The sequence below is a fragment of the Candoia aspera genome, chromosome 6, assembly GCF_035149785.1.
Source record: "Candoia aspera isolate rCanAsp1 chromosome 6, rCanAsp1.hap2, whole genome shotgun sequence".
Classification (NCBI taxonomy): domain Eukaryota; kingdom Metazoa; phylum Chordata; class Lepidosauria; order Squamata; family Boidae; genus Candoia; species Candoia aspera.
Genome location: NC_086158.1, coordinates 61,964,022 through 61,983,091, shown reverse-complemented (window position 1 = coordinate 61,983,091; position 19,070 = coordinate 61,964,022). Strand labels below are relative to the sequence as shown.

The 19,070-nt window shown below is 42.9% G+C and overlaps 1 protein-coding gene across 1 annotated transcript in view; it reads right to left on the bottom strand.

The window, feature by feature from the left end:
* The window catches only part of DMBT1 (deleted in malignant brain tumors 1), a 294,810-nt gene that overhangs the window by 143,345 nt on the left and 132,395 nt on the right, over positions 1–19,070 (bottom strand). The window contains 3 exon segments of the mRNA XM_063307816.1: positions 5,638–5,658; positions 6,527–6,552; positions 18,077–18,101. Coding sequence (XP_063163886.1) covers positions 5,638–5,658; positions 6,527–6,552; positions 18,077–18,101 — 72 coding nt within the window.

Below are 19,070 nucleotides of genomic sequence, written 5' to 3'. Positions count from 1 at the left end.
AAGGTCAAGATCCACAAATGGCCCTTAGCAGCATGCTGCAGACTGTATTCCAGGATGTAGTGGGCAAGGAAAGCCAGAATTACATTTGATTTGATTTAATTGACACGTATGCTTGATGTAAATTAAATATAGTGAATATGTTTTTAAATTGATTCATTTTAAATTAAATTAATTTAATTTAAATTAAATTCATTTTAAATTAAAAATGACAGTGATGGACTGTGGGGAAAACATGTAATGCTCAAGGGCCTCCTATCATTTTGAGGATCTCAGGTTGCATATTCCTGGTTTAAATGTACCTATTTTAAAAACAGCAATATATTAATCCAGCCAGAGAAGGATTTTTTAAATAAAGCAAACTTTTGATAGTTACTAATTTATTAGTTACTATTTATTACTAATTTATTAATTAGTAATCCATTAATAATATTTTTAAATGACATTGTTTTCAGAAGAAAAGTAATCGGGAAGGTTGATTTTGCTGTTTTATTAATAGAATGAATTTATAGTGAAAAATCCAATTCATTATCAGTACTTTTGACTTTTATTAAATCTGTTGGCCCAAGTGAGCTGTGCCTGGACTGTGTCGCTGAAACCGTGATGTGCTGAATTCAGACAAGTGACTAAGTATTACTTGGGGGCCAAGGAAGAAAAGGATCTCCAAACTCCAACAGAAATGCAACAGTATAGGGTCTGTGTAGTTCAGTTTAACAGCTTGGGCTGAGTCATAATTATCAATACACACACACACACACACACACAATATTGTTGCAATATGCCGCCTGTATAATTTCAGGGAAGGGAACTGCAGCATGGAACACATGAACACCAAATGTCTGCAGCACTCATAAATGGTGCAAATATCTTTATATAATGTTTATAAAATAGCTGTTTATATTATACATACATTATTGTGTTACATAATATTATAGTATAATATATATCCGTGTGTGTGTATACACACATTAGATATGCATTATGTTACATTTATTAAATATGGTTTTTATAATCAGTTACATTTAGTACATTTTCAGTGACCCCTCCCACCCTTATTATGGTTTGTTCTCCTCTGGTAAAAGACAGGGCTGCAACTAGAGGGGGGGGCAAGCAAGGCATGTGCCCTGGGCGCTGCGCTGGGGGGGTGCCAAAATGAGCACTGGGGGGGTGCCAAAATGGGCGTGGAATCCATGTTTGCCCCAGGTGACACAGACCCTGGTTGTGGCCCTGGGAAAAGGTTCTGCTGCATTGGGTGCAGACCAGCTAGATTAGGTAATCGTTTTGTCCCCTGGGCTGTTCGACTCCTGAACTCTTAATAATCCCCTCTTACTTCATGGTGCTACATGTTGTATGTAGGACGGTGATATTCATTAGGGGTAAAGATTAGGGGAGTGGAATGGTAAAGAATATGTATTATATGTTATATATTATAGGGATTATGGTATTCTTATTTTATCGCTCAAGCCAATTGCAACAAAATTTCATTTTAATGTACACTTTGGTGTATAACGAAATGACAATAAAAGTTTATTCTATTCTATTCTATTCTATTCTATTCTATTCTATTCTATTCTACTCTACTCTACTCTACTCTACTCTACTCTACTCTACTCTACTCTACTCTTTAATTTTTATAATGAATAATGTTACTTTTTGGCAACTGTTTAGTTGTTGGTAGTGGTCCTTTTCTGCTTCACTCACATCTTAGCAGCAGCAGAAATGCAGTATGAAACTTCGCAACTGAATTTTATAAAATTTCTAGCCCACTTTTCACCGATAAACAATCTTCAGAATGGGGTTACAACAATTTCAATTCACTCCCCCACCCATCCAAAACAGAGCAGTAAAAGCTCTCTAAAATTCTGACTGCTTTAATATCACGTAACGAAGAATGTTACGTCCCCATAATATAACGCATCAACAGACAAGAGACAACAGGGAGGAAATCTGTAACTGTGTACTAAGAGTGTCTTCTCTGTTGGAAAGTGACCTTGGGTAATTTCCAGTTTAGTCTGCACTCAGCACATTCCCAGTCAGTCCCTGTATCCAGATCAAAGCAAGCGCCCAGAGCATTCAATTCAGCTAGTAAGAATATAGCTTGATGCTTATGTATTAAACATCAGCAAATATTAGAAACAGTTAACTGGTAAAATGAGGGAAAAGGTAGGCAAAAGCAGAAAGAGAGAGAGAGAGATGAACAAGTGGGAATTTACACTATCTGTATCTCTATATCAAAAGGCACAGAACTTTCCAGAGCACTTGGACTCAGAGCTACTGGTAAATTAGCATGGACGGTCCCAAAGTGAGGGGCCTTTGGTTATTTCAGCTTTAAACTTTTTTGTACGTAACAGTAGCAGAATAGAGATGGAAAGTAGGACATTAGGTGATCTCTCCTCTGTTCTGCATCATGAAGGAAGCAAGTTGGTAGATGGGAATGATGTATCCAGCACTTTTGTGGATCACCACATAGCAAATCCAGAGGAAAAGTGCATCCTCAGCAGAGCTTCCCCTATGAAACCTTAATACAAATTAGGGATGAACAACTATTCTCTTCTTTTGGGATGAGGGAGAATTTCTAAGCTAAGAATGATCCTAAGATTCCAAATTTATTACAAATTGCTCCCTATTAGATATAGTCTGGTATAATAGTGCACCCTTTCTAGCACTTTTGATCAGGCATAATGTTATGTATTGAGGCATTTATTCTTAGAATTATGTTATGTGCAAACTCCAAAAGAAGAAGATAATCATACTGACATAGAGACACAATTGAAATGGGATTGTGAATATTTTTCCTGGTCTGGTCTACCTAGTGGGGCTGACAATGTTTTAAGTATCAAATAACTATACCACAGGTGTGTTTGGAAAACTAAAAGCAATCAAAATTAATGTATTCCCCCACATTTTCCGACAAAACCAAATAACCTGAAATAAGATGAAGTCCCTACCCATTCTCGATAATATCGTAAGTTAGGGTTGTAAAATCACTGTAGTAGGGTGATGCTATATAAGTATCCAAAAACAGCTGCAGGTTGGAATCGGAGCTATAGAGATAAGCTTGCAAATATAACCTCTGACTTAATGCAACATAATAAGGTACATCATTCACTGGATTCCAGAATGCAGATTGTCATGAGTAAGGATGATGAGCAGGGGGCTCCCATCCAGACTGTTAAGCGCATGCGTAGCACTGAGGAATTGGGCAGCCATTCAAAGAGACACAGATCGGGACCGCCTTAACCTTTGGGGTTTATATGTCTGGGTTTTTCCCATGCTTCTTCAGTTTGTTAGGATTCCTGTTATGTACAAGCAATAAAACATCAGAGACCAGTTCCTTGTCTCAGCGTGTTTCCTGGCTGTTAGGACACAGATGAGTCATAAAATGGAAGGTTCACACTATATTGGCCATATTGTGTTTCATTGATCTCCTTTGTTTGCTGAGCGATATACATCGTTTCTACCCAAGTGTGTTCAAGCATCTTGCAGCTGACATGCACGAGAAGATCTGGCATCCTTCTTACGAAGTTTTGTGAAGGAGCAATTACTGAGATTGCATTTGAATACGTAATAGTATCGGCATCAACCTGTTTGAAGTGAAACAATCAATATAAGGATCCTTTTTATCTAGATCAATAATGATAGAGGTGCTATAAAAATACTGATTGTGCCAGCAGATGTTGGTCTGAAGTGTGAATACTGAAATCTCAAGATAATCAATAATACTGTGTTGATTAATCTGAACTGCAATACTTTTTCATGACATTATGATCATAGTACAGCAAACAGCCTGAAAATCTTAGATCACATGAAAACCACTTCAGAATATAAATCTTAGCTATTTGGAACTACAATGCTCACAGCTCCTTTTTCCAAGAATATTCACTTTTTGTTTAACTGTCTATGTGCCATTGCCCATGATTATAGACATCTTGTTCAAAAGATATTCTACCTTACAAACCCTCCATCAGGGTATACCAAAATGAAGAATAAAAACTAAATAAATTGTGTCTTATTGTGCCAGGAGGGAGACTATTCTAAGACTATTCTAAGAACTCTCATGCAATTCTAAGCTAATATAATATTCAAAAGGCCAGTAAATGAAAAAAGGAATGAAAAAATTATACTTACTTGTGTTTTGATCTGCAGAGATGCTATAATAGTTTGCAAGGAAGCCTCCTCTTGTTCCACTAAAATCAGTGTGGAATTTAACCGTCATCATATTGGAAGTTGATGTAAAGGTGTGATAGGAGCCATAACAAATTCTCCCAAGCAGTGGGGCAGTATGGAGTGGCCCATCACAGACTTCAACATAATCACATGGGCATCTATATCTATCACATATTTCTAGCCTGGAAAGCAAAACAGGAGTATAATTTTTATATAGTTAACCTGCAAGTTATATATTTACCCTGATACCCCAAGACAGAAGCTTTCTTTTTGTGTCTTAAGTACTAAAAATTCTCTCTGGGATTAGACCCAGTAAAAGGAGACAAAACAAACTGCTATTCAAACTTAGCATTTCACAATTCATATAAGGTACTATTTTTCTCAGTGCTCTTCAGCCGGTGAAGTGACCATTAATTAATTAATCAATCAATCAATCAATCAATTGTGCTAATGCTGGTGGTGGTGATAAAGACATGATGCTTATTTATAATGGGAACTGGAGGGCGGGCCATCTTCGGGGAAGACAGCCCCAGTGTCTACTGCCGGTGGCATGTTCCAGCCCTCCAAGTTCAGACGCAGGCCCTGGACAGCAGTTCCTTAAGGGCCCTGGTCTCCGGCTGCTGCTGCTTAATGCCAGGTCAGTTAACAACAAAGCCCCCCTCATATGTGATTTGATCGCAGAAGAGGGGCAGACCTGGCATGTATCACCGAGACCTGGCTGGGCTCAGAAGGGGGGGTAGCCCTCTCGGAAATGTGCCAGCTGGGTTTCGGGTGTGGCACCAGCCGAGATACCAGGTTAGGGGAGGAGGGGTGGCTGTTGTCATCCGAGAGTCTCTGGTGGCCTTCAGGGACCCTGCCTCACAAGTGGCCAGGTGTGAGACCCTGTTCTTCAAGTTGGGTTCCCGAGAACAGTTGGGAGTACTGCTACTGTACCAGCCTCCCTGCTGCATAGCAATGTCCCTGCCTGAGCTGCTGGAGGTCGTCTCGGGTCTGGCGGTGGAGTTCCCCAGACTTATGGTTGTGCGGGACTTCAATCTGCCTTCCCTGGGGCGTGCCTTGGAGGCGGCTTGGGAGTTCATGGGTACCATGGCAGCCACGGGCCTGTCCCAGATTATCCGGGACCCGACTCGAGACAGTGGTCTCACTCTGGACTTGGTTTTCTTGTCGGAGCAGTGGCAATGTAATCTGAGGGGAGAGCCGCATCTATCCCCATTGTCATAGTCAGATCATGCCCTGGTGGCCCTGAGATTCTCCTACGCCACCCCACTCCGCAGGGAGGCAGGACCCATTCGGTTGGTCCGCCCCCGGCGACTGATGGACCCAGTGAGGTTTCAGAGGGAGCTGGGGGTTGTACCCAAGAATCTGCTGCATGGTCCAGCGGAGGCCCTGGCTGCTGCCTGGGATAGGGAGGTGGCCAGGGCCTTGGACAGGATCGTGCCTATGCGGCCTCTCCTGCCTCATCCAACCCAATACTCCCTGTGGTTCACGGAGGAGCTGAGGGTTTTGAAGAGGCTTAAGAGATGCCTAGAGTGTTGCTGGAGGAAGACAAAGACCGAATATGACCAAACTCAAGCTAGAGCTGCTATTAAGGCCTACCTTGTGGTGGTAAGAGCAGCGAAATGGCAGTATTTCTCCATTCTTATTGCATTCGCAGATTGCTGTCTGACAGCCCTGTTTAAGATCACATGTACCCTTTTGGGGAAGGTGGGCCCAGTGACCCACCTACAGGGCCATGCGGAAGAGTTTTCTGAGCAACTGCAGGATAAAATCACTCGGATCCGGTCCAAATTGGACTCCATGCGTGAAGCAAGGACTGAGGAGATGCCGAGGGAATGTTTTAGCCTTGTTATCTGGGAGCAGTTTGATCCTGTTGGACCCGAGGAAGTGGACAGGATCCTCCAGATTGTGAATGCCACCACCTGTCATTTAGATCCATGCCCCTCCTGGCTGGTGAAGGCAGCTTGGGAGGTGATGTGTGGTTGGGTCCAAGCGATGGTAAATACATCCTTGAGTGAGGATGTGTTCCCAGCTGCCTTTAAAGAGGTACTGGTGCACCCGCTCCTCAAGAAGCCATTGCTGGACCCAACTGTGCTGGACAATTTTCGTCCAGTCTCCCACCTCCCCTTTTTGGGGAAGGTGGTTGAGAAGGTAGTGGCATTGCAACTCCAGAGAGTCTTGGATGAAATGGATTATCTGGACCCCTTTCAGTCAGATTTCAGGCCAGGATATGGGACAGAAACTGCATTGGTCGCACTTATGGATGACCTCTGGTGGGAGCAGGATGGAGGCAGTGCATCCATCCTTGCTCTCCTTGACGTCTCAGCAGCTTTCGATACCATCGACCATGGTATCCTTTTGGGACGGCTCAGGGAGTTGAGGGTGGGCGGCCTCCTCCTGGTTCACCTCCTTCCTCCAGGGCCGGTCCCAGTCAGCGGTGATAGGAGAGGAGAGATCCAACCCTCAATCCCTCCATTGTGGGGTGCTGTAGGGTTCAGTTCTCTCTCCTATCTTATTTAACATCTACATGAAACCACTGGGTGAGATCATCTGTCACCACGGGATGAGGTATCATCAGTATGCTGATGATACCCAATTATACATCTCCATCCTGGGTGAGGTAAGTAATACAGTGACTGCCCTTTCTCAGTGCCTGGGGGCTGTGGGAGTCTGGATGGGGAGTAACAGGCTTCAACTGAACCCTGGTAAGATGGAGTGGCTTGGATTGATGGTGCTTCATCTTCCGGGAAATTGTCATGTTTTGGATGGGGTTGCACTGCCCCAGACAGACTCAGTGTGTAATCTGGGGGTTCTCCTGGACTCACAACTCCTGCTCAAAGAGCAGGTGGCAGTTGTGGCCAGGGGGGCCTTTGCGCAACTTTGGGTTGTGCGCCAGTTACGCCCGTTCCTGGAATGAGAAGCCCTCTGAACAGTCACTCACACCCTGGTCATCTCCCATATAGACTACTGCAATGTGCTGTACATGGGGCTACCCTTGAAGAGTATCTGGAAGCTTCAGCTGGTCCAGAATGCAGCTGCGCGGGCCATTTTTGGTGCCCCTAGGTTGGCACATATAACACTGTTGCTGGGCGAGCTGCACTGGGTGCCAGTTTGCTTCCAGGTCCAATTCAAGGTGTTGGTTATCACCTTTAAAGCCCTACATGGCATGGGGCCAGGTTACCTGAGGGTAACTCATCCCCATTACATTATTGGCCCGCCCCACCCGATCATCCAGAGAGGGCATGTTGCGGACCCCATCCATAAGAGAATTTCATCTGGCGGGGTCCAAGAAACGGGCCTTCTCTGCAGTGGCCCCCGCCCTCTGGAACATCTTGCCCCCGGAGGTGAGGCAGGCCCCTTCACTCCTGACCTTCCGGAAGGCATTGAAGACCTGGTTCTGCCATCTCACCTGGGGCGGGAAAGTGAATAACCATTCATGGGGGTGGCTCACACCCTAGAGTCCCTCCCACCAGTCTGGATTTTATACCTTCTTGGATTCTATATTTATTTACTGTATTTTATAATAACTGTTTTTATGAGATTTTAATGTTTATATTTAGAGCCTGATTTTATTGTAAACCGCCCAGAGTCCCTCTTTTGGGGGAGATGGGTGGTAACTAAATTTGAATAATAAATAAATAAATAACAATCATTTAAATAAAAACAGTAATGTACTGTACAAAATCTGACTATATAAGACTGACATATTAATCCAATAATATGGAACTGGATGGACTTTTTCTGAGAAAATATTTTGGAATGTGTAAAACTCCAGAAATTCTCTCCTCTTCCAGAAAGTTATATTAAGCAAGTTCCCCTTGTCCCTTTAAAAGAAAAAAAAATACTGAGGATTTGGGTTTAACAGGACCTTTTAAGACTTGAGAAACCCAGGACTGGATGCTGATTTAAGCCCTCCTCCCCAGCTCTCTCACAGCATCCTTTCTCAATATTTTTTCCTCAGCTGATTTTGGTCTATAGTCCAGTAAATAGGAATTACTGAAATGAATCTTGAGAGTATATATTAACTGGTTGTTTTCACAGTCTTAAACAAAAACAAATTGGTCCAGTCAAACATTTCAAATGCTGGATCAAATTTTGGATGAGGTCCCCTCCATGTGTGGAGCCTGGACCTATTTCTCTATCCTTAAATAGAACTAAAGTCTACCATGGATTAACTAGATATCCCTAGCCAAATCTATTGTCTCAAATCTACAATCCCATTGCATTTTGCCAAATATGCTCTATAATTCATACTCATCTTGATATATATTTTAATAAACCACTCTTGGTATCATGACACATGCATTAAAAACAGCCTCACTTACGTAATATTTCGGAATGAAAGTGTTATTCGGAAATTGTTTTTAACTTGTATTTCCCATACACAGTCCACATTGTTTGGATAGTTTAAAGGATAAAATGGACTTTTAAATGATCCTGATGGGTATCCAAGAAAACCACCACAAGAATAACTTGATACTGTTACTAAAAAGAAATCAAAGGAGACACCAGCCATACAGTATTATGCAGGATCAGGATTCAGAGAACCATATTATAAGAAAGACATCTACCCTTGAACTTTTCTTAAACCCAGAACCCAAAACACTTGTAATCCTTCCAGTCTTATGTCCTGAGGGAACCACAGTTTCTAATTGGGATTGATGTCTGTTGATGGCTAATATTTTGAAATAGGTTAACCTGCCACTTAGTCACTAGCTTAATTTATGTGTATAAGTAATACAGGGACATTAAAATGGATATTTGCAACCCATGTCCTTTTAATCTTAATGAGATGAGACAGCATTGGAATCCTACTCTATAGGATCTTTGCATTAGGGATAATTTTATCAATAATGCTTTCTAAGCAGTGCTTATTAGTTCTTACTAGAGACAAGCCATTACATGGATCTTGCTAGCCCTATTCATCTGCCAGGAGAATGGAGCAATATTTATGATCCCAAACCTGCTGTTACTTATACAAAGAGAAATGGCAGTCTGACTTTTCCCCATGTATTTATTTTTCTTAACATAAGCCTTGAAGCTAAGAATTTCTATAAAAGAAGCTGAACTATTCAGCCTTAAACACTACTGCAGTGGTAGGCAATATCTGTTTTACCACCTCTCTTTCTCTCCCTAAACCGACATTGTGAAGCTTCTTAAATATTTAATCATATGCAGAAGGTTGATTTTCTAAATTAAGCTGAAATAAGAGAGACGATTATGATGTAATTAGAGATGACTTATTTTTGTCTACTGTCTCATTTTTTTTCCTGTAGATCAACTGGGAAGAAAAGAGAGGACATGGATTAATTAATATAAATAATCATATATAAAAGAGAGATTTTAATCACTCAGTGACTATAAGATTACTTGGGCTGTGATTCTGTGAATAAGCCCCACTGAACTTAGTGGGGTTTATTTCTGAGTAAATATATAGGATTGATTTTTTACATATGACAAATTATTTAGAATTTATTTTATAACATAGGTTGTAAAAGATGAACAAAGGAATACAACTATGCCAAATAACAGCAAAATAAATTCACTATAATTAAGGTCAGTCAAACCACTGTTCCATTAGATAATGGTACAAAGGATTTAGAGTATAAATATAGAATTTATTCATGGTTTGGAAGCTTTCTTCAATTTTATTGCTACAATAACTCTGTAAGATAGGGAGGACTGAAAGACAGTGAGTGCCCCAAAAACACCCTATGAGTGATTTGTGTAGAACTCACTGGTAAAAGGAGTAGTTATTAATTCCAGGAAACAACCAAATGTACATGTGTACACTAAGTACACTTCCCCAAACACAGCATTCCACATTGATTTATTTCACTAGGTTTATATGCTGCTCTGAGTTCTACTATACATAAACAGGATTAAAACAGTAGAAAGGTCAACCTAATAATAAAATCATAAAATAATTACTAAAAATAATAATACCTCATCAAATTAAGGCTAACAATAATCAGAAATGCTCATAAAACAGGGAAGACCTAAATGAGTATGTCTCCATCTCAAAGGCCTGTTGAACTAATCAAGTTTTTATCACTTCATTAAGTCTCAATAGAGCTGAGAAAGGCAATCCATTGGTAGAAAATTGTCCCACAGATATCCAGGTATGGAACCATAAATGGCTTTAAAGATGACAACCAGGACTGTGAATTGCAGCTGAAAGTTGTCTGGTGACCAGTGCAGTTCTCAAAGTAGAGTTCCATGGGCAAAGTTAGGTGTGTTCATAACTACACATATCCGAGCCTTTGTGTTCTGGACCAGCTGTAGCTTCCAAGTGACTCTCAAGAGCAGCCTTGTGTAAAGCATGTTGCAGTAGGCCATATGACAGGTGAATAAGGTATAAATGATTGTGAGAAGTGCCTTCTGATGCAGGAAAGGTCATAAATGGTACACCAGATGAAGAGGTGGAAAGTCCCTCCTGACTGCAGCTGCGACTTGCTTTTACAGCAGGAGCTGTGAGTCCAGAAGGACCTCTAAATTATGAGCCAATTAGTAAAAAAAAAAAAAAAGGGGGGGGGAGGGACAAAACAAAACACTGTCCAGGGTGAAAAATGGAATATCCCCAGGGTTGCATGGCTTCAGAACCGACAGCCTCTCTGTCTTACTGGGGTTAAGCCTAAACCTGTTCTTCTTTGTCCTACTCTCAGCTATAGGCTTAAAGAACAGTAATGGTTGAATTATCATTAACATTCATGCTTCACAGTCATACTGATTGATAATGTTTACAAATGTCAAGTATTTATTAATTATTAATTCTAAGTATTAAGTAAAGTAACTGGGATTGTGATAAAAAATAATTCAAGAAATTAGACATTATTTGTCATTCTTGGCCACAAGGAAGACTGGGTGACATAAGGAGGAAGAAAAGCATATGTTTGAGGCATTCTCTGCCATTGTGATTAGAACTAAAATGGCCCTATACTGGGTTGTGAAAGATCAACAGTTGCATATGTCATCATCCCCAAAAGCTACATATAATCAGTAGCACCCTAATGAGCCAGCAGAAATGAAATGGCAACTAAGGAGAAAAAATATTGAAGAACGTCTGAATTGTCTGAGGGTACTTCTTAAAGCAGTCAAAGCTTCCCTCAGAACCTGCTGCCAGAAGCACTGAGCCAGAGCTTGTGAAATGCCAGTGCAACCACTTTGTGGGCCTTCTGTCAGGCTCCCTTCCCTCTGCGCGCCTGCCATTAAGCCTGCTACACACATTAACAGAGAGAGAGAAAGAGCAAACCCCTGTCAGCTTCACAGACATTCCTTCATGCCGCAGACATTCCTTTGTGAGCCTTAGAGCCAAGGACGAGCTGCTGATAAGACAACGCCTGGATTCTACATCACTCTAACGAACTAACGATCTGGGAGGGGGAGGTTAGGAGTGAGAAACAGCTTGTTTGCAAGACAGGGAGGAGGGAAGGGGGATGAGGTCACGGGGAATGATTTAGTTTCAATGTTTTGGCGCCAAAACCTTATTCAGAGCTTTGCAACTTTCCTGTGTTAATTGGATTTTAATGAAGAATTCTTTAAGCTTCCTAATGGACTGTCTTGAGAATTTCTAAGATTAAAATCTTGGTACTGGGATTGTTACACCTTCCCACATCAACTGACTACATGTGTGTCCACCTCTGACAAGATTGCCACCTAAGCAAAACTGCAGTCCTGGGAGCCATCCCATTTCAGCAGCAATTCTGGCAGAAATATCAGCTGGGTATTCATAGTCATTGCAATACATCATCTGAAGGCCTTCAGAGAGGTTCTTTTGAGTCTTCCACAGGATTCAGTGCCTCAATATCTTAAGAAGTAGATTGAGAGGGAACTTTTAATTCCTTTCTGAAGAAAGCCTTGTAAATGGTTTGCATAGCCCTAATAGCTAATGAGCTCAACTAAAACATTCAGCACATCTGAAGGCACCAGTTTGGAGAAGGCTGTACAGGTAGTCCTGACTTAACAACCCTAACTGGGACCAGCAACTCTGCTGGTAAGCAAAGCAGTCGCTAAGTGGGAAATCACATGGCTGTGACTGTGCTTTTTAGCTGGAAAGAGACAAGGCTACTCAGTTTCACACCTTCTGCTTTTGTTTGCCTTCTAATCACTCCCCTGCTTTTTGGAATGCTCGGGTGTCTGGTTACTGTCTTGTACACATCAAAAGCAATGTGATCGTGCCACAGCCCAGGGCTAGGAGTCACAGGCGTGCTATGCAAACAACTTAGTCTCTTGAAGTCCCTTTCTCTCCAATCTCTCCATTCTGTTAAATGTCAGGTGAAGGAGGGATTGCCTACAGAAATTGCTTGCTTTTTTTCTTCTCACCTCCCTCATGGATGTAACGATTGCCCTACTCAAATAAAATGCTCAGACTCCAAATCTAAGTTTAAGGTCTGGTTTTATTTAGAATAAGGTGCAAACAGAGAGAAAGCTGAGAATGAGAAAAGTGCGCCTAAACTCAAACTAAATAGCTCCATTTCCAACAACGACCCCCCCTTTGCATACAGAACAATCCCACATTCCCAGGTGCTCCTAACGAGCTCTGCTGATCGACGGGCAAAAAGACCTTGACATTTAAGAGATAACACAAACACATTCCTTCTTGGCACAGCCCCACACATCTCCCCGTACAAGGTTTATCAGCAGCACCCTCCCAGCCAGGAACATACATCAACACTCTGGCATGCGAACCGTTACGATGGAGCGAACATCGCAATGGTGACTGTCATGAGTAAGGATGGCGAGCAGGGGGCTCCCATCCAGACTGTTAAGCGCATGCGTAGCACTGAGGAATTGGTCAGCCATTCAAAGAGACACAGATCGGGACCGCCTTAACCTTTGGGGTTTATATGTCTGGGTTTTTCCCACGCTTATTCAGTTTGTTAGGATTCCTGTTATGTACTAGCAATAAACATTAGAGACCAGTTCCTTGTCTCAGCGTGTTTCCTGGCTGTTAGGACAGTGACCATGACAATGGAGTAGAGAGATTAAAGAAAAAGAGATTTCAAGAGAGTACTATAAGCTGTTTGCATAGTGTGCCTGTGGCTCCCAGCCGCTGGTGCAATCTCATTGCTTTCAATGTGTAGAAGAACAAACAGCTTACTTTTGCGCAATCCCTTTCTCTCCAATCTCTCAGCTCTGCAAGGGGGAAAAAATGAAAAAATTACAGGTCAGGCTTAGGGCAACATGTACTGACTGTAATGGTGATCACGTGACTGAGGGATGGTTGTAAATGGTTGTAAGTAGGCCATAAGGGTTTTTTTTCCAGCACTGCCATAATTTCAAATGGTCACTGACAAATGGTCAGTAAGTGAGGACTACCTGTAGTAGAGGATTTCATAAATTTTACTGTTTTGTTTTTACTCCAAAGGAGAAGACATGTTTTAAAGAAGAGTTTATGGCTTATGTGGAAGGTAGCCTAAGTGAACATCTGATATTTTCTATATAATCCTCTCTCAGGTAAAATAAAGCCCACTCTTCAGTTAAATCCTGTAAGAGAACATTACGTGAGACTTTTTCACATGGCCTATTTTAAGATCAGGAAGCAGAGAAAGAAAGGTTGCAGAATGTGAGAGATACATAACTGAAAGCCACAACAGCACTCTCTACCTTGTGGCAAAAATAACTCAAAAAATGTCTCCCTCTGATCATAATTGCTAAAAACTGATGTACCGTGATCTACTGTTTTGAGGTGGAGAACAAATGAAAACTGTAGAGTAAATCCTAAAATAGGATTGCTACACTGCAGAACAAAAGCAAGCCCTTATAAGTTCCCCAAGCCCCAGCCCTGCTCACATGAAGAGTGACTGTTCTTCCCCAACAGCTAATCACTTTTAGGAACTAAACTATCATAAGGGTGTTTGTCATGCTACACGTTCTGTTTCAGGCAGCAGTGCATTCTTTCCTCCTCTCTCATAACAATACATGCTGAAGAAGCACATACAGAAGCAGAAGTAATTGCTACATTTTCTGAATTTGCTTGGAAAGTGCTAGATATAAATATCCAAGGTTGGACAAATAGGAATTCAATTCATCTCCTTCGCATTAGTGCAAATCGCCAATCCTGCTACATGTACTTCATTCAAAAGAGTTGGACCCCATTAGCACAGAAGGAACTGTTTTATCAAAATGCCTCTTTCTTCCTTAAAAAAAAGCCTGTAAATGCTATCAGTAAGGTTGGGGCTTATGCGTATGAGGTAAAGAAAGCAAAGACAAATTAGGTATGAGGAAATTCATTGAATAAATGGACAAAGGAACTAATTGTCTGGAGAGTGGATACACAGAGTGGATTCAGTAATTCAAGTGCCTTATTACAGAAAAGTCAGGTTAAACATCTAAAAAGACGGATTATTTTATTGAACCAAGAACATGAACAAGTCTCATCTACAATTTCAGTGATTTCCTGTTTATGGCATTCTGTGATAGTGAACATAAGTGGACATAACTATAGAAAGCATAACAATCTTATCAAGAGCATCACTCTGATTTTTGAGGTGCATTGCTTTGGTTGCTCCTAATTAGCTTTGCAAGATGATTGGAGCTTACAACCAGTAGTCCCCCTGGACAAGAGGATAATAGTTTACGATGGTGAGAGTTGTAGCCAAACAATCTTCTTAAATTTGGGAATCAGCTGGACATATAGGGAGCTATAAAGAATACTTAGTACTTTGGAGTTGTACAGAGGGATTAGAGCTAAGATACAGGGTTGACTCCAGGGCTTTGAGGCCTTTTGCAAGATGCATCCTACACCTTTTCCTGCTTATAATCTTGCAACTTGCATTTGCAAGGTTCACTTTTTCTTTCCTAAATGCAAAGCACTGGAATTAAAATTTGCAGTCCATTATTGGTAAAAACTGTGCTGACATGCTAAAAAACACACACACACACACAAATATAATGACCAGAATTTGCATTTCAGAAAAATAATGATGGCGGCTGCTCTGCAGCCAGAGAATAGACTGGAACGCAGAACTCAAATAATAGAGGGAAGAAGAGTTATCAGCTGTTGAGGCTCAGAATTTTCCTGACTCCTGTAATGGCACTAGCATGGCCTTAGAGAAACAAATGAGTCCATAGCAGAGGCAAAATTTGCACTTGGGAATAAAAATTATACTCCCTAAAGGGGAAAAAATGTAGTATAGATAATTTTTGCATTAACAGTGACTATCAGCTTGCAGGCAGGGATCAGAATGCTTCCCTCACTAATGGCAGCTGGAAACCTGCAAACCTGTTTCCTAGTGGATAGTTCAGAGTGTGCTCAGACTTGGGCGAAAATGATTTCCTCACCTACTGAAGGTTCCAACAATGTGCTGGTCAGCTGTGTTAATCCCTGTTCCATGTTAAAAAAAATAACAGATAAATTGTCCTCCAGAAATAATCTAGCTCACCAGATCTAACCTCTTCCCTCTCTAAACAAACTGCCTGCTTGGTCACCAGTCTCAGTGGCAGAAACTAAACATATCCTACACTCTCTAAAATCTAACAAGACACTGGGCAAGGCCTTTCTGCCTGCTGAGCTTTCTAAGTCATATATTGACTGGTGGGCCCCATTACTAGAGGGCCTATTCTCTCATATAAATAACACCGGTTATATTCCTGTAGGATGGGAATTGTCTATTGTAGTCCCTATATACAAAAAAAGGAGACAAAGGAGACCCCAGAAATTATACACCTATAAGCCTAATTAATATAGTGGCTAAGATGTATGCCACATATCTCCTATGTAGAGTATGACTGGGTGTATGAGAAGAAACGTCTAGTAGAAGAACAGGCAGGATTCAGGCCTGAGTGCTCTACCATAGACAATTGCATTACTCTATATCATCTGATAACAAAGTACACATCAGCAGGAAAACAGCTGTATGGCACCTTTGTTGACCTTAGTGCAGCATTTGATCATATTCACAGAGTCATTCTATGGAAGAAACTGGCTGGAACCTAGACTCCTATGCCTGGTTAAGTGTGATGGTTGCCTTATTCCCAAAGAGACACAGACTCACTTAGTCAGGGCTAAGGATTTCCGGTTTATTAGGAATAGAATGCATACACAGAAAAAGACGGGAATGAGCACATGGTGTGCGAGGTAGCCGGTAAATAACCGCAGTGCGGACCTGGTCCTTCTCCACCCCCCATTGTCCCAAAGTCCTGATCCGGAGTCTTGATGGGCGATCAGGGTGCGATTCCGGAGTCTCGATGGGCGATCGGGGGGATTAGCGCTGATCACCTCTGTCCTCTTCCTGTGTCCGGCGCAGGTGTGTTCCCCAGGGTAATGCAGAGATGTCAGGGAGATAGGATGATGGCTTCTCGGGTCAGGGCAAAGGTATGGTTCCTTTGTCCTTTATTGGTATTTGTCTTTTAGTGCTTAAAGGATTATCACTAATTCCTTCCTCTTTCCTTCCCTTCTCTGGAAAGGCATGTTCCCCATTGTGATGCATGTATGCATTGCAACGGGGGACATGACATACTGCCCCCCCCCAAAAAAAACTTCAAGGTGCCGGTTTGGCAGGATACGCTTCATGGAAGCGTTTGACAAGCCGCTGCGCTGAGACATCCCGAGCATGCACCCACTCAGGATGGGGGAAATGTCTCCAGCGGACCAGGTACTGGAGGGTGCCCCGTAGCCTTCGGGAATCTAGAACCTTCTTTATTTCAAAATGCTGTTGTCCATCGATCATGATGGGAGGAGGCGGGGGGGGGTTCGTTGTGCCACTTTGAGGAGGTAACCGGTTTCAGTAAGGCACAATGGAACACCGGGTGTATGTGTTTCAAGTTGTGTGGCAATTCTAACTTGAAAGTTACCGGGTTGATTATTTCCACTATTGGAAACGGGCCAATGAACTTGGGGGCTAACTTCTTTGAGGGCTGCGGAGACTTAATGAACTTAGTGGAGAGGTAGACCTTATCTCCCACTTTGAAGTCTGGCTGCGCAGCGCTGTGGTTGTCCACATACCTCTTGTAGGTTGCTTGGGCTTTGGAGAGATCCAGCTGAATGATTGGCCAGACGTTGGCTATCTGCACCGCCCAGTCATCTGGGGAACAAGGCGGGGCCTCTGGCTGTGGCAACTCCGGGATCGGAACGAAGTCTCGACCATAGACTACCCGGAAGGGGGTGTGACCCATGCTCTGGTGCACTGCATTGTTATATGCCACCTCAGCAAAGGGGAGTAAGTCTACCCAATCATCTTGCTGGTAGCTTATGAAGGAACGCAAAAATTGCTCCAGGGTGGAGTTAAGGATCTCCGTAGAGCCATCCGTGTGGGGGTGCCAAGCAGTGGACAATGCCTGCTTGGTGCCAATTAACTTCAAAAATGCCTTCCAGAATTGAGAAGTAAATTGTGTACCCCTATCTGTGACCAAGCGGGAGGGGGTACCGTGTAATTTGTAAACAGCGTGCCAGCTGTTGAGCGGAGGGAATGGAGGCGCATGGGATAAAATGTGCCTGTTTCGAGAAGTAGTCTTTAACCACCCAGATGACCGTTTTTCTCTGGCTGGGTGGCAAGTCTATGATAAAGTCCATTGAGATTTCCTCCCAAGGGTGGGAGGGGCTTGCTACCAGCTGCAATAGTCCCTGGGGCTTCCCCGCTTTTTGCTTGGCCATAGAACACGTAGGGCAAGCAGCAACATATTCTTTTACATCCCTCCTAAGTGTAGGCCACCAGAATTGTTGCCTTACCAGATGCAGTGTTTTCACAAAACCAAAGTGCCCTGCCGTTTTGTCATCGTGAGAATGGCTCAGAACCTCTGCTCACAATTGCTCCGGCACGTACAAGCTATTTTGTTTCCAAGCCAAATCGTTTGCAAAAGAAACATTGTGTTTATTTGCTTGCAACCATGTATCCGTTTTTAAGGCTTGTACGAACTGCTGTTGCAATTGCGATGAAATTGACATGCGTCTCCCTCCCCTTGCGGGCGGTTGTGCCGGGGTGAGCTGCGTTCCATTTTGGCTGCGCGTGACAGCTTGGCAACCCAGCTGTGTGTCGGTCCACACAGTACCTACAATGTCGGATGCCTGACTGGCATCCTGGGGCCGCCTAGAGAGAGCGTCAGCTAAGAAGTTCTTTCGTCCTGGTATGAACTTCAGCTTAAAATCAAAGTGGCTGAAAAACTGTGCCCAGTGAACCTGCTTGGGGCTGAGGCATTTCGGGGTACTGCGCGCTTCCAGGTTTTTGTGGTCCGTCCAGACCTCAAACGGGCAAGTGGCCCCTTCCAGGAGGTGTCGCCATGCCTCTAAGGCAGCTTTGACGGCAAAAGCCTCTTTCTCCCATACATGCCATCTCCGTTCTGTTTCGGAGAACTTGCAGGAGAGGTACGCGCAAGGCTTCAGCTGGTCATTTAAATCCCGCTGAAGCAAGAGCGCCCCAATCGAGAAATCGGAGGCATCTACTTGAACTACAAAGGGCTTGGTGGAGTCGGGGTGTTGGAGAACCGGTTCTTCTGTGAACAGGCTTTTGAGGTGATCAAAAGCCCTTTGGCATTCAGGTGTCCAGTTAAGTAGCGCTCCTGGGTTTCGTGCTTTGTGCGTGTCTCCCAGACCCTTGGTGCGGAGTAAATTAGTTAGGGGCAAAACGATTTCTGCTAGACCCTTGATGAACCCCCTGTAAAAATTTGTAAATCCGAGAAAACTCTGTAGTTGCCTCCTAGTGCACGGGCGCTCCCATGCCAGGATGGCCTGGACTTTCCCAGGGTCCATTTCGATGCCCCTCTCAGAGATTCTGTAGCCCAGATAATCTATCTGAGATTTATGAAACTCGCACTTAGAGAGCTTGGCAAATAGCTCTGCTTTGCGGAGTTTCCTGAGCACCTGCTTAACCAAGCGTTCGTGCTCCTCTTCAGTTTCAGAATATATCAATACATCGTCTAAATACACGAGTACCCCCTTGAACAAGTGGTCGTGCAAGACCTTGTTAATCAAT